Source organism: Camponotus vicinus, unplaced genomic scaffold (assembly GCF_025532165.1).
Source record: "Camponotus vicinus isolate PSW18456_S1 unplaced genomic scaffold, iyCamVici1.0 SCAF_11, whole genome shotgun sequence".
Classification (NCBI taxonomy): Eukaryota; Metazoa; Arthropoda; class Insecta; order Hymenoptera; family Formicidae; genus Camponotus; species Camponotus vicinus.
The window spans coordinates 4,501,900-4,514,781 of NW_028141947.1; the positions used below are offsets into that span (position 1 = coordinate 4,501,900).

The window sequence follows — 12,882 nt, forward strand, 5'->3', positions numbered from 1 at the left end:
AAAATTTACAGAATTTAGAATTAGCGATTTTAAAAATAAAATTAGAAATCTATAAGAGTTATGACTATCACAGAGAAAATATCATTATATTATAATAATCTATTATTATTAAATTTTGAGTTTAATAAATAGATAATATTGAAGTATGCTAATCACATTACTTAATTACCTTCTCAATCATATTGAAAAAATATTTAAATTTATTTAACTAAGAGTTATTTAAATATCTCAAAGCTATAAATTTTGCTATTAAAATTTATATAAATCCATTTTTATAAAGATCACTAAAATTTCCAAGTACAGAAATTCTCTTTCTCTTTTGCTTTCGCTTACTCGCACGCTCTTTCTCACTCTCTCATTCACTAAAAATTATAATACACTACTTAAAAAAAATAGGGAACACTTTTTTACCCTAAAAATTTGACTATTTTCACACTGAAATTCGTGGAAAAATTATTGTAATCAAAAAATTAAAAAAACATTTTGAAGCCTGAAGTTTCAACTTTAACGTGCAGTTGGTGATTTTAAAAAATTTTTTTATCTCCCTTATTCTGCGCTTTAAAAAGGAACACATTGTTTAGTACCCTAAAATTATATATTTTTAACACACCGAAACTTGATAAAAAAATTTTTTTCGAGCAATTCATCTAAAATTTCATAAACTACAACATTTTTCCTGAAACGCTTTTTACCAAAACGCTTTTTTTTTAATTTTCCTATGATTTTTTTGACCGAGTAATACAATTTTGAAAATAAACCAATATTTTTTATCGAACAGCAGAGTGTCAAAAATACTTAATTTTAAAGAATAAAACGATGTTATTTTTTAAAGCACAGAACAGGGAAAATAAAAAATTAAAAAAACGAGAGCGCGTTAAAGTTGAAATTTTAAGCTTCAAAATGCTTTCTTTATATTTTGTGTACGACAATATATCGCTGAATATCAACATCATATCTAAAAAATGCTGGTTTATTTTCAAAATCGTATTACTCGATCAAAAGACGCCGTAAGAAAATTTTTAAAAAAGTTTTTGCAGGGAAAATGTTGTAATTTATAGAACTTGAGTTGAATTTCTCGAGAAAAATTTTTTTATTAAGTTGCAGCATGTTAAAAATACATAATTTTAAAGAACTAAACAGTGTGTTCTATTTTAAAGCGCAGAATAAGAGAGATATAAACGTTTTTTAAAACCACCAACTGCGCGTTCAAGTTCAAACTTTAAGCTTCAAAATGCTTTTCTAATTTTTTATCTATGATGATCTTTCGACGAGTTTCAGCGGAAAATAGCTCAATTTTTAGAGTACAAAAAGTGTTCCCTATTTTTTTTTTTGAGTAGCGTATTTTAAAAACAGTATATTTTTGGAAATTAAAAACAAAAATATGATTATTTTCTAAAAGAAATTAGATAACATTAATTTCTGCTTGTCGCTTTGAGATACTATGACTAAATTAATATATTTTGTATGAAAACAAAAAATATCATCGATTAATAACGGACAATATATTGGTATAATGGTATTCATAAAATTTACCTTTTTTGCTTTCTTTTTCATATCTGACAACCATTTTATCCTCTCAAAAAATGTTAGGAAGTCGTTTATCTAAAACAGATTATTTTGATGATATTAAACAACAATATTTAATGATAAATTGATGTCACATCATGGTTATTTATTTTACATATATATAAGCACATGCAATTTTTACCTCATCGAGTTGATTCGTAGAATGCACATGATTAATAATTACAGTAAATGTTGCACGCTCACTGACTTGTCTATAACAGTAAAATAATAAATTTATTGATACACATAAATTGTTAAATGTTAGATATATATATATATATACAGGGTGTCCTATTTTAATCAATATCTTTTTTAATTTTGATTGTAGAAAAATACGTTTCGGACAAAAGTTATATGGTTTCAAGGGGGACATGAGACGGTGTCATTAGTTTGACCTTGAAGAGTCAGCTGAAAGTCACGTGAAGGTCACCTCCAACCTTTCAAATAGGATACCCTATATGCTTTTGCATATTCTTATAGCTCATCTCGAGAGCTTCCCAAAACACTATAATTAAGTTAGTTTTCATTAAGTACTTTCCGAGTTATGAGGTTTGAAATAATTTCTTAATTTTACATAAACTGTAAAATATCTTGTAAAATATTCATTTTTCGATTATCTTACCTTAATACTTTTATGTAGAAAATAATGAGAGGAATCAATTGGTGTAAAGAAAACATATAATTGTTTAGAAAAAAAAATGTAATTTACAATTAACAATTACATTTTTTTTCTTAAAAATAACTATGTGTTTTCTTTACACCAATTGATTCCTCTTATTATTTTGTACATAAAAGTATTAAGGTAAGATAATCGAAAAATGAACTCGAAAACCACTTTACAAGATATTTTACAGTTTATGTAAAATTAAGAAATTATTTCAAGCCTCATAACTCGGAAAGTACTTAATGAAAACTAACTTAATTATAGTGTTTTGGAAAGCTCTCGAGGTGAGCTACAAGAATATGCAAAAGCATATAGGGTGTCCCATTTAAAAAGTTGGAGGTGACCTTCACGTGACTTTCAGCTGACTCTTCAAGGTCAAACTAATGGCACCGTCTCATGTCCCCCTTGAAACCATATAAGTTTTGTCTGAAACTTTTTTTCTACAATCAAAATTAAAAGTTATTCGGGATGATCGATTAAAATGGGACACCCTGCATATACAGGGTGATTCTAAATAACTTTATGCTTTTGCAAAAACATAATCTTGACCGAATTCTAAGACGATTTTCCTTTGGCAAAATTTCGTCCGAAGCTTAGTTTTTGAATTATTAAAGGAAGTAGTTAACGTATGACGGGTCGAATACAAGAGGCAGGCAAGGGTGGCGCGATTCACCGTCAGACGCGGGTGCTTACGCGGGGCGCCGGCTGCGATCAGCTGGTCGCTATACACATACAGACACACATGCGAACACATACATTCTCTCTCTGTCTGTCTGTCTGTCTGTCTGTCTGTCTTTCTCTCTCTCTCTCTCTCATTCGCTCACTCACCTGTAATTTTTTTTTTTTTTTTAGGAGAGAGGGGAAAATGCATTTTATGCATACCCACCGGTCGATCCAGTGAGTTATGTGGGACTCCCTATCCATGTAAAATATTAATATTAAATATTTATTTAACTATTTTATCTATTTATTTATTTATTTATCTATTTCACCTATTTATTTTTAACTATTTATTATCAATGGTCGAAAATCGGACCGATTTGGTGGATTTCTTGTCTTTTGCAACGTGATATCTACGTTAAATTTGAGAACGTACGATCTATCGGAAAATTCATTTCTCCTTCAAGCAATTACAGCAATACATCAAAAGTCATCGAACAAGGTAATGATAACTATTTTTTGACGTTATGTGAAAACAGATCTCGGGAAGTCAGAGGGACAGTGTGTCAAAGGAAATTCGTGAAAAGAGAGGGGTTTTTAGTGGGTAGGGAGTACCGAGTTGATAATTCGACTTGGTACTCGAGTCCCACATAACTCACTGGATCGACCGGTGGGTATGCATAAAATGCATTTTCCCCTCTCTCGTAAAAAAAAAAAAAAAAATTACAGGTGAGTGAGCGAATGAGAGAGAGAGAGAGACAGACAGACAGACAGAGAGAGAATGTATGTGTTCGCATGTGTGTCTGTATGTGTATAGCGACCAGCTGATCGCAGCAGGCGCCCCGCGTAAGCACCCGCGCCTGACGGTGAATCGCGCCACCCTTGCCTGCCTCTTGTATTCGACCCGTCATACGTTAACTACTTCCTTTAATAATTCAAAAACTACGCTTCAAATCAAATTTTGGTAACGGAAAAATTGTCTTAGAATGGTGTCAGGAATACGTCATTTTACAGACATAACGTTTTTCAGGATCGCCCTGTATATATATATACAGGGTGAGCCATTTTAATAAACGCACGCAATTATTTCGGAAACAAAGCATTTTAGAGAAAAATGTATCAGACAAAAGTTTTATGGTTTCGAGGGGGCCATAAGATGGTATCATTGGTTTGACACTGAAGAGTCATTTGAAGGTCACGTGAAGGTCACTTCAATTTTTTTAAATGGAACACCCTATATATTTTTATACACTCTTGTAGCTTATCTCGAGAGCTTTCCAAAACACTATAATTAAGTACCTTTTCGTTAAGTACTTTTTGAGTTATGAGGCTTGAAATAATTTCTTAATTTTACATAAACCGTAAAATATCTTGTAAAATATTCATTTTTCGATTATCTTACCTTAATACTTTTACGTACAAAATAATGAGAGGAATCAATTGGTGTAAAGAAAACACATAGTTGTTTTTAAGAAAAAATATGGAATTGTTAATTGCAAATTACATATTTTTTCTTCAAAACAACTATGTGTTTTCTTTAGACCAATTGATTCCTCTCATTATTTTGTACGTAAAAGTATTAAGGTAAGATAATCGAAAAATGAATATTTTACAAGATATTTTACGGTTTATGTAAAATTAAGAAATTATTTCAAGCCTCATAACTCAAAAAGTACTTAACGAAAAGGTACTTAATTATAGTGTTTTGGAAAGCTCTCGAGATAAGCTACAAGAATATGCAATGACAAATAGTAGGTTCCATTTAAGAAATTTAAGGTGACCTTCATGTGACCTTCAAATAACTCTTCAAGGTCAAGCCAATGATACCATCTTATGGTCCCCTCGAAACCATAAAACTTTTGTCTGAAACATTTTTCTCTAAAATGCTTTGTTTCCGAAATAATTGCGTGTGTTAATTAAAATGACTCACCCTGTATATATACACAGGGTGTCTCAATATATATATATATTTACGGATAAAACTGTATTACTTAGATCCCTCTGTCCCTCTGACTTCCCGAGATCTGTTTTCACATAACGTCAAAAAATAGTTATCATTACCTTGTTCGATGACTTTTGATGTATTGCTGTAATTGCTTGAAGGAGAAATGAATTTTCCGATAGATCGTACGTTCTCAAATTTAACGTAGATATCACGTTGCAAAAGACAAGAAATCCACACTAAATTATTAACTGAAAGTTTTTCTTTTTTATATTCTCAAGATTGTGTAATATGAAATTGAGTACTGCAGAATTCCTTGCATGCTTCGCGATAGTAAAAAGAAAATAATTAATATAATCTTGATCGGAAAAATCTTTCGAAAACATAATCGATGTTGCACTATCATTTTTTATTAAACTTAAATAGTCTTTGATAAATTGTGAATCCTCAGGGCAAGAGAGAAATTTTAAAAGTTTAGGTTTAAATTTTTCTTTTCCCAGACGATATACTCCCCACCAAGGAGAATCTTCATTGCTAAGAGAATGGTACAATACTTTTAAACCTTGACAGTATGTCCATTCTTTCCACCATGGAAAAAGCCTATGAGATTCAACAAAAAACATATTCTGTTATAAAAGTTTTGCACAAATTATTCTTGCATTTTGGTCAAACGGTTTAACAAATTATAATTACATAACATAATCTAATAAAGTTAAATTTTGATCAAATAATGTAATAAACATTGTACATGTAACTACAAAACAATTAAATTAAAAAATAACCGAAAATATACAAGAAAAGTTACGTGTTCTTTTCTGGATCAGCGAGATGGCGATTTAAATTATGTCGGGCATTTCCTATGCATATGCGATTATCAAGATTACATGCCCATTTCGCAACCTCCACTCTTAAACTCTTTGTAAGATCGTGTTCATTAGAAACTTCATTGTATCCAAGTTTATCAAGCAAATCGTATAATAAGTTACTCATTTCCATCTAAATATATAAGTACATATATATTGTTAATTGATATAAATTTTATATTTTTCGATTCTTGCATTATATTTTGCTATATAGAAAGATACCTTGCGCAATTATATTTTACATGGTTTTATATATAAAGAACGTTCTGTGTTAGTAAAGAGCTCTGAATTTCTTTTTGTAAAGATATCTGTTATATAGCTATACTTATTATTATATACGTATTTATACTCAAATTTGTATTTTTCTTACGTGCACATTCACACATGCTTAACACATGTCCAAATCATAAAGTAAACATACAGAAGTGCATACATTCTATGCATATATTGTAGACATGTAGACATACATTTGGACATTATATGTATAATATAATGCAACAACTTTTTAACTGTTTGTGTATTAAACACACAGATAACTAATATATATGTTTCCTACTAATTTTGTATCTCAAAATTGATGATATTTAAATCGTCATTATGAATATCATGCTGTGATTAAAAATAATAATTTTCAAATTTTTCTCCCTTTTCCTCTCCAACTTCTTATAATTAGTATACATACTCTATTCGAATTTACAAATATACTTATCTTTCATCCAAAATATATTTAAAATACCTAATCTAACTTTTTTTAGCTACATGTATTTTATTGTATGTATCTTTTTGGAAAGGACTTAATAATTATTGTTATAAATGCACACAATATTAATATGTGTAATAAGTGATATGTTTTTAGTATGTTTAAGACATCACTATTGACATTGTTTAATATATATTATTACCTTGATTTTAAAATATATTGTTTCCCGAAATAGAAAGATACTGGACAGATATTCCAAAGCTTTGAACATAGGATACCATGCCACGTAGTCTGTTTCTCGTGATAGATATTTCGTAATACTCCAGAATACAGTGGAATTAAGTTGGTTTGTTATCATTAAGTGGAAAGCGTCATCGATAATTTGGGCACGGTTCAAAACATGTATCTTCATATAATTTTTAGAATTTAGATAACTTGTAATTCTTTGCCAGTTTTCGATATCGTAATTGACTCGATAATATCCTACCAATAACAAATGAATACATAACGATTATAATTCTTCTAAATGGATTTATATGGATATATATGCAAGTATCTGTGCTTTTGTACATTAACCCAGATAAAAAATGTATCAAAAATTGTAAATAAATGGAAAAACAGATTGTAAAATATTATATATATGAAGGAGAGTGAATCCGTAGGGCTGTCCAAGTGCTTGAGTATTTTCCTAGAAATAAACAGATAGACTACCCGAGCATTTGAGTTAGGTATAAACAGATAGGTCGCCCGAGCATTTTTTGGTCCGCGATACGAGTAGTCTCTGTGTCGTTGCGAGAGCGCGAAGACGTACGTTAGACGAGCGTATCTCTTTGTTCGTATTAATCCTGTAATCCAACGAATAAATAACAGTCATTTGCCCTAAAAAGTATTCTATTCCATTTTACATCCTTACACCAAAATATTCTACAATTTGGGGGCCCCTCCGGGATGATAACGGATAATAACGAGATAATAACGGTGCATAACGGGATAATAACGAGTCAATGGAATATTTGAACATTTAATCGGGCATTTTCGAGAAGTTTCCGCGAGCAGTGTTGTGAGTTGTGCGAAAGAGAGAGAGACAAAGGACGAGAGATCTTCGAATAGTGTGCGAGAGAGTTTTCGAACAAGAATATTCGAGCATTCGATCGTCTTCAAGAAGGTTCCGCAGTGTGTCCGCGGGATATCGCGTTGTATTGTGTGGAAGAGAGAGATATAGAGGACGAGAAAGTGTTCGAGTAGTGTAGAGATGAGAGATCTGAATAAACTCACGGTAGCTGCCTTAAAAGAGTTGCTGTCAGCGCGTGGTTTGTCCAGTTTCGGCACGAAAACCGAATTAATCTCGCGCATAATGGAAGCTGATCCATCGGGAGCGTGGTTGGACGATAGACGAGAAGATGATGAAGATGTCGGGGATTCTTTACAAGGAGCTGGCACGTCAAATGCGCAGCTAACGATTAATCCACAGCAACGAGAGATCGATTTATATAGAAGAGAGAGAGAGTTGTTAGAGCGTGAGTTAGCATTGGCACGTCTTGAAATAGAAGCAATGCGACGAGGAGTATATACCGAGCCAGTTGCAGAAGACGAAAGTCGACAACAATCGACGCATAGCATTGCTGCCGCGAACAACAATGTTTTGGCCGGTCAGCCGCGAGCAAATATTACGGCAATAGCGGATTTGCTCAGTAATTTCAGCGGTCAACCTAGTGATTATGAAATTTGGGAAAAGCAAGTCAAGCTACTCAAAGCGACATATAAATTGGAAGACGATACTGCGAAAATATTTGTGGGCATGCGGCTTAAAGGAAAAGCACTCGAGTGGCTACATTCCAAACCGGAATACATTGCGATGACATTTGATCGTCTTCTGGACGAGCTGAGAGCTATGTTTCATCGTCGACAGAGCAAGGTGGTAATTCGGAGAAAATTTGAAGAACGTATGTGGAAGAAAGACGAGACTTTCCACGAATATTTCCATGAGAAAATCATTATGGGCAACCGAGTACCGATCGACGACAGCGAGATACTTGAGTACGTGATTGAAGGCATTCCAGATGAGGCACTTCAAAACCAGGCGCGTATACAACGATTTACGACAACAGATGGATTGCTAGAAGCATTTGAGAAGGTAACTCTTCGGGACCGAGCAGGCACACCAGGATCATCGACATCGAACAAACGAAATGGTAATCAAAATAAAGGCGAGCGAAAAGAGACTGTTAACGGAGGAAACAAAAAGCATTCGACTAAAGTTGTACGTTGTTTTAATTGCGGCGAGCGCGATCAGGTAAGTGCAAGCTGTCCGACAAAAGAGCGAGGCGCTAAATGCTTTAAATGTGGCGAGCGTGGGCATATCGCGTCGAAATGCTCCGAGAAGACGAACGCGAATAAAGAAAGTTGCGCGGTGACGGGGGTTTCGCCTTGTAAATATTTTTAAAATGTTCTGCTTAACGGTTGCAAGATTGAGGCGGTGATAGATTCAGCAAGCGATGTTACCTTAATTCGCGCGGATGAACATGTTAAGCTTGGATCTCCTCGATTAAGTTTAGGCGAAATATATTTCGACGGCGTGGGTTCGAGCAATAATGTGACGTTAGGAGGGTTTCAAACAGAAATCATTGTAGACGGGCATTCATATCCGATTTGCGTACATGTAGTTTCAAATAATCTGCTCCGGTATAAGCTATTGATAGGAACGAGCTTTTTAAACATGACTAATGTTAATCTTAAAGACGTCGAAGAAGTAACTATTAGTCCGTTATCGGAAGCGACGTATGCAGATGCGGGATGCGAAGATAGCGTACCCGAGGTATTAAAGATTGACGTAGCTAACAATGAGGTGCATCGAGCGGATCTCATAGATGTTTCGCACGTTAAAAATTCCGATCAACGTTTAGCGATAGAAAATCTCGTAAGTAATTACAGGCCGAATAAGACGCGTGAGCCGGACATAACGATGAAACTTGTACTTAAAGATGAAGAACCCGTATATCAATCCGCGAGACGTTTATCCGCATCTGAAAAAGAGATAGTTAATACGCAGATTGATCAATGGATTACGGATGGAATTGTTCAGCCATCTACCTCTGACTATGCTAGTCCAGTGGTACTCGGTCGAAAAAAAGATGACTCTTATAGATTATGCGTTGACTATCGGATGATGAATAAGAAAATTGTTAAAGATAGATATCCGTTGCCGTTGATCGAGGACCAGTTAGATTTATTGCAGGACGCTCGTGTCTTTAGTACACTCGACCTCAAAAATGGATTTTTCCATGTGCGGATGGACAAGTCGAGTCAAAAATATACTGCGTTTATTGTACCAGACGGTCATTACGAATTCTTGCGAGTTCCTTTCGGTCTTTGCAATTCGCCGGCAGTATTTCAGCGATTCGTTAACACGATATTTAGAGATCTTATACGAGAAAAAATAGTTTTAGCTTATATGGATGACTTAATTGTTCCGTCTGACGACATTGAGAGCGGCATAAAGAATCTTAAAAAAGTTTTAGCGACAGCTAGTGAAGCGGGTCTTATAATTAATTGGAAAAAATGTTGCTTCATGCAAACTACAGTCGAGTTTTTGGGCCACGTAATTAGCAACGGTTGCGTCCGTCCTTCAGATCGTAAAACAGAAGCGGTTCGGCGATTTCCGAATCTTACGAATGCCAAACAGGTACAGAGTTTTCTTGGGTTAAGTGGGTACTTTCGTAAATTTATCCCTGGGTATTCTACTATTGCGCGACCCTTGACGAATCTGCTGCGAGCAAAACACTAAATTTTATTTTGGAGAGGCTGAGAAAAATGCGTTCGTGCGGCTTAAAAATATAATGAGTGAAAAACCGGTGTTATATTTGTATCGAAGTGGAGCGGAGACGGAGTTGCACACGGATGCTTCTGCGCTAGGGTACGGTGCGATTTTACTGCAACGAAGTAGTGAAGATCAGAACTTTCACCCCGTTTATTACTCTAGCGGTAAAACTACTCCTGCGGAGTCGAAATATGCTAGTTACGAACTGGAAGTTTTAATAAAGGCGTTGAAGAAGTTTCGCGTTTACTTATTAGGTATCGCTTTTACGATTGTTACTGATTGTCGCGCGTTCGCTCTCACTATGAATAAGAAAGATCTTTGCGTGCGTGTTGCTCGATGGGCGTTACTTTTGGAGGAGTTTAATTATTGTATAGAGCATCGGCCAGGAAAAAGAATGATACACGTCGACGCACTCAGTCGGAATCCACTTCCGGTCTGCTTTGTGATCGATGAGTCGGAAGCTGGTTTGACGGCTCGTTTGCGAAAGGCTCAAGAGGAGGACGACAGCGTGAGAAAGCTCCGAGATCTAATAATGCAGAACAAAACGAAAGATTACATAATACGAGGTGATCTAGTTTATAGAGAATCCGGCAGTGATGTCCAACTTGTAGTACCGAAGAGAATGCAGACATAGCTCATACGACGAGCTCACGAGCGCGGACATTTTTCAGCTGGAAAGACTGAAGCCCTTGTGCGTACTGATTACTGGATCCCGAATTTGCGACAACGAGTTGAAAAGGTTATACGAAATTGCGTTGCATGCATTCTGGCGGAGAGAAAACATGGAAAACAAGAAGGCTTGTTAAATCCGATCGAGAAAGGAATTGTTCCTTTAGATACGTTGCATATCGACCACTTAGGATCTCTACCCTCTACTAAGAAGTCACATCAATATATATTTGCTGTGATTGACGCTTTTTCAAAATTCACATGGCTGTATGCTACCAGATCTACAGGCACAGCTGAAGTTATTGTACGCCTTAAAAAACAAGCTGCAATTTTCTACAATCCACGACGGATTATTTCCGACAGAGGTACAGCATTCACGTCGAATGAATTTAGAGAGTATTGTCGTGACGAAAATATAGAGCATTCTTTAATAACGACGGGAGTTTTCAGAGCTAACGGACAAGTTGAGCGCCTCAACCGGACGCTCATACCATTATTGACAAAATTAACTGCACCAAAATCTGATGAGTGGTATAAATATTTGGATGCTGCTCAGCAATGTCTAAACGCAACTATACATCGAAGCATCGGCATGTCGCCGTTCAAACTTCTTTTGGGAATACGTCCACGGCTTAAAGATTTTCCAGATATCAAAGAGTGGCTCGAAAAGGAATGGGTTGAGTCATTCCAAGACAAGCGTGACGAACTGCGAGCCCAAGCGAGCGAGAATATAGCAAAAATCCAGCGTGAGAATAAACACACTTATAACAAGAAAAGGCGACAGGCTTCAAGTTATCGTGAAGGAGATTTGGTCGCCATCAAACGCACTCAACAAGGTCCGAGATTAAAGGTCGCTCACAAATATCTTGGCCCTTACGAGATCATTCGAGTTCTGCGTAATCAACGATTTGTGGTACAGAGAGTCGGCGTTGGAGAAGGTCCCCAACGAACGTCAACATCGGCCGACAATATAAAGCTATGGGTCAACACTAATTCATCGGAAAGTGAAGACAGTGATGACGGAGACATTCGGGACGAATGTATGAGCAGGACGGCCGAGTGAAGGAGAGTGAATCCGTAGGGCTGCCCAAGTGCTTGAGTATTTTCCTAGAAATAAACAGATAGACCACCCGAGCACTTGAGTTAGGTATAAACAGATAGGTTGCCCGAGCATTTTTCGGTCCGCGATACGAGTAGTCTCTGTGTCGTTGCGAGAGCGCGAAGACGTACGTTAGACGAGCGTATCTCTTTGTTCGTATTAATCCTGTAATCCAACGAATAAATAACAGTCATTTGCCCTAAAAAGTATTCTATTCCATTTTACATCCTTACACCAAAATATCCTACATATATGAAATTATATTTTGCACTAAAATTGAGTATATATAATAATTGTACAAAAAATTGTATATAAATTTAAACGAATTTTTTAATTGATCGAATGTAAATAATGATCAAATTCCATTATATAATACAATATTATTTGTTATTATCTATACATTCACATAAAAACATAATCTAAAACTGTAATAAAAAAACTTTTTTTTAATCATTAATTATATTTTGTGTTATACGATAGATTATAAATGGTTTAAAATCATGTAGCTTAAAATTTACACACACATGCACGCACGCACGCACGCACGCACAAAATGCTATTTAATACAAAATGTATGTATGACCAAAATAATAAAATTGATAATAAAATTGATCTGCAATAGTTTGTAACATGATAAATAAGTTGATTAAATTATCAAATAATAAATTTATTAATTAGATAAAAAAATTCTTATTTTTATATATACATTCATCTATATAAATTATATCTTACTTTAAAGAATTATATTGTACATTTAAAAAAGCTATTTAAGCAAAATGAAAAGAAAGCTTTTGTTGTAGTTAAACTAATTAAAATATCCATGACTAATAATATACAATATCAAAACAAACACAATTTTTTTGAAGATTTAAATGCATTACAGAAATTTAATGAAATTCTAA

General features: G+C 34.6%; 1 protein-coding gene across 1 annotated transcript; it reads left to right on the plus strand.

Annotated features, from left to right (window-relative positions):
- Positions 1 to 7,647: 7,647 nt before the first annotated feature.
- On the plus strand, positions 7,648 to 10,179 carry LOC145961819 (uncharacterized). The gene is made up of 2 exons (XM_083082278.1): positions 7,648 to 8,688; positions 8,863 to 10,179. The coding sequence occupies exons 1-2, from the start codon at positions 7,648 to 7,650 to the stop codon at positions 10,177 to 10,179; spliced, it is 2,358 nt and encodes a 785-aa protein (XP_082938404.1).
- Positions 10,180 to 12,882: the final 2,703 nt, after the last annotated feature.